Below are 3,869 nucleotides of genomic sequence, written 5' to 3'. Positions count from 1 at the left end.
GTATTTTTAATGAAACACATTTAACGTAGTTGTATTGCATTTTATCCGTGTTGATAACTTATACTCAAACACTAGCCTACAATATGAATGAAACGACACAATTAGTTTACTCCTGAATGCATCATGGCATGGTGACAGAGTTTGAAGGAAGGCTGACTTGAGATGTCATTGATCAACTATATCCAATAGCTGTCTGAGCCGTCCTTGACAATGGCAATAGGCTACATGTATGATTTTTTTTCTTCTTCATTTTTACTCCATGCACACAGTCCTAAAGTTTTTCATTTCTCCGGAAAGGTGTTATGGCATAGAAGTTCTCACAGACAGAATGACTGACATTTTGTATATAGTCTACATAAACAACCCCCCCCCCCCCCCCCCCCCCCCCCCCCCACACACACACACACACACACACATTTTTACAGGTCTTGGCATCTGGGACAAATGACAAGGAAGCTTATGGCTTGTACATAGTAGCTGTGTAGTTGTTGTGATCCTCATCCGAGATGGCAGTGGAATTAACGCGTTGATTTCACAAGACGCATGGCTTGACGTCCTGATAGACATTCTGGTGATGGTGATGTAGCTGGTGGTAATACGATCCACTGGCAGTTGGTGGGTGAAATGAAGAGATTCCGTTCAAGTTCAAAACAAAATCTTTCCTGTCACATACTGGCGATGAATGGCTTGAGTATCGAGATAATCCCACTGCAAACAGATGGAAGAGACGTGACAGTCAAACACAAAGCTTTTTAAAATACGAAACCAACTTGTTCTAATACAAAAAAATGAAAGAACTCCATGGCGCCAATATTTGGACGTTGTATTTATGCCAATGGAATGTACTCTATTTATTTTTCTTAAATGGTAGGCTACATTTTTCCTAAAACAACTGCATGCAGATCATTTAGAGCATACATGCAAAATACAAACGAATTCATGAAACACACACATATTTTTATTTATATTTCTTTTTATTTATATATATATATATATTATATATACAAATGATCTATTATTTTCACATTGTAAAAGTGATGTAGCCTATATATATATATAGGCTACATCACTTTTACAATGTGAAAATAATAGATCATTTGTAAACATAAGGTTTTGAATATTTTCCTGGAAAAGTGTCCTTGATATTTGCCATGAATACTTTGCTTTATATTTAGTGATGAATGACTTTACAAACATAATTTGTATTTGTAATGAAACTATTTAATTCTGTGATATTATTGTTCATATGTATGTGTGGTTTCTTATGGAGACCATTGCGCACAAAGGTCACAGACACCTAGATGCCTAGAATCAATGCCTAGAATCAACCATATGTATGGATAGGGAAAACATACTTGGTTGTTGACATTACTGATGTATTTTTGTGTATTATTATACACATAATTAGGTGTTGACATATTATTGTCATGTCATATATTGGTGTTTGGCGCATTATCATTTAGGCCTATAGCCTTGAAAATAAAATCTAGGCTACAGTTTTTGGCCTTACTGCTATTAGCCCATACAAACGCGTTGAAAAACAGCTTCACTACATGGAACAACATATAGCCCCCCCCCCCCCCCCCCAATAAAAATCTAAAGGATGTTTGTACATTTTTGTGTATTATTATACACATAATTAGGTGTCGACATATTATTGTCATGTCATATATTGGTGTTTGTAAGTCGGTCTGTGACTGAGCTGGCCTATAGCCTTGAAAATAAAATATAGGCTACCGTTTTTCTTTTACTTCCTTGAGAGTGATTATGTTAATCTTGGCATTAGAATTTGCATTAATATTAATATTACTTAATTATTTATGTTTTTAGTTATATTATCATAGTTCTACAATTGTCTTTTATTCATAAATGGACAAGCAGAACAATGCCAGTGTTGCCTAACTAGGCCCAATGTCCTCTTCCCTATGATTCGCAATCAGCAACTGCCCGTCTCGACTAGATATAAATACGCACGATTTAATGCAAACTTTACATAAGAGTAGAATATTTATTAATGGGTTGCATATGTTATAATAGGCCATATAGTGTGCCCATGCAATTAAATACTGTGTTTGCCTATTAGTAAAGTAAACAGGCTTACTTGAAATATCAGATGAGTCTCTTCCGTTGTGATGGCGATAGCTTTGCTCCAGAGAGTAAGGGGATATGCTCGAGTGCAAGGCAGAGGATGTGGGACTGTTTGAGGCCAGGGATTGCTGCTTGATGTATGGAGACACACCTGGTGATGTCCAGTGTGAGGGGGCACTGGTATAGGGAGAGTGACAGTCCAAGGTGCCTGCTGCCATCGCCGCCGGCGATGAGTGCAGAGGGCTACTACTGTTGTCTGGGCAGTATTCTCCATTAGACGACACCTGACAGGCAGCCATGTAGGTGGACCCGGGGCTTGGCGACATGTGAGGAACATGATGCCCTCCACCCAGCCCGTCGTAGCTCCCTGGCACCGTGTTCCCCATCACGTCCAAGTTGTAACCATTATGACATGCCAAGGACGCAGAGGGATTCTGGAAATCGAAGTTTTGGGGCAGTATCGACGCGCCAAATGCGATGCCATTCATCATTCGATACATGGGTTTCAGAGCTTGGCATTTCCTACGGAATCCGCGAGGTCTGCGACGGAAGGACCCCTCTTCGAACATAAACTCGCTGCCCGGGTCAATGGTCCAGTAGTGTCCCTTGCCTGGTCTGCCGAGGCCCTTGGGCAGTTTTATGAAGCACTCGTTTAGGGACAGGTTGTGCCTCACAGAGTTTTTCCATCCCTGGTAAGACCCCCTAAAGAACGGGAAACGGGCCTGAAGAAACTGATAGATTTCAGCCAGAGTAAGCCTCTTTGTTGGGGAGCTTTGGATAGCCATCACAATAAGGGCGATGTATGAATAGGGCGGCTTCTCAGGACGCCTCAAGCCAGAGTTGCCCTTTTTCCTTTTGTTTGACGCATTTGGTGAGCTCTCCGCCGCTGGCTGTGCGCTCATCTGAGTGGCGTGCATCACTCCGGCTGCTGGGCTGGATCTCAGAGGATGAGACGAGTCCAGATGTTGCTGTGAGCTCTCAGTCGTCATGTTTGCGCCCAAATTGGGACACAGAGGAGTATGAGTAGCCTATAACCAAGAGTATGACCAATGCTCTCTTCTTTTTTTTGCACTGACCTGAAATGAGAGCAGTATCCTACACCCAATACTTCAGTCTCAGTATTGGCAGAACTCCTTCAGACGTTCTAAAAATATGTTTCCAAATGTGATAATTGGAGAGGTTAGTGTCCAGTGGCGATTCACTGCGCGTTTATTGCAGTTGTAATCAGGAACAGCAGCTGAGTATCGGTGTGGCGGCTGCTCCTGCTCCGTCTCACTGTGGCCATCGCTGGCAATAATCCTTTAAGAGGGGAAACATAAAGCTCCTCGACTTTCTTGCGCATATCCACTCGGCCAAACAAAACTCGACCACCTATCAATTCTTAAATCTCCCTCTGCCCCCTAGATCCCGGCTAAATCCCTCCAAGAAATCGCCAGGAACTCGAGACCCACCCCCTCCCAGATCTGGCCCCGGTCCAGCGGTCCAGACATGATTCTAGCAAGAGCCACACACATCACAGCACAAGCGCAGAAGACTAACAGAGACCTCTTCCCACCCACTCCTCACAACTCTCATACACGCAATTACACCATTTATCAAACTCATTTAGACATTCCAGTCAACAGTGCAACACGCCAGACGATGAAGGAAATGGTTCCAAGTTAACCATGAATGAGTCATAAACATAACGTAGGCCTATCCTATTTACTAGAATTCTAGTTTTAGGTATATACAGTACCGGTCAAAAGTTTGGACACACCTACTCATTCAAAGGTTTTTCT

The 3,869-nt window shown here is 42.3% G+C and overlaps 1 protein-coding gene across 1 annotated transcript; it reads right to left on the bottom strand.

The window, feature by feature from the left end:
* Positions 1–394: 394 nt before the first annotated feature.
* On the bottom strand, positions 395–3,519 carry LOC106599911 (forkhead box protein F2). Its single transcript, XM_014191262.3, has 2 exons — positions 2,102–3,519; positions 395–708 (listed from the first exon to the last, which is right to left on the bottom strand). Exons 1-2 carry the CDS (start codon positions 3,075–3,077, stop codon positions 533–535), a joined length of 1,152 nt encoding a protein of 383 aa, XP_014046737.1. The 5' UTR covers positions 3,078–3,519; the 3' UTR covers positions 395–532.
* Between the last annotated feature and the right edge of the window lie 350 nt (positions 3,520–3,869).

This window comes from Salmo salar, chromosome 03 (genome assembly GCF_965601325.2).
Source record: "Salmo salar chromosome 03, fSalSal1, whole genome shotgun sequence".
Taxonomy (NCBI): Eukaryota; Metazoa; Chordata; class Actinopteri; order Salmoniformes; family Salmonidae; genus Salmo; species Salmo salar.
The sequence above is the reverse complement of the archived record's forward strand: the minus strand, read 5'-3'. Positions and strand labels throughout refer to the sequence as shown.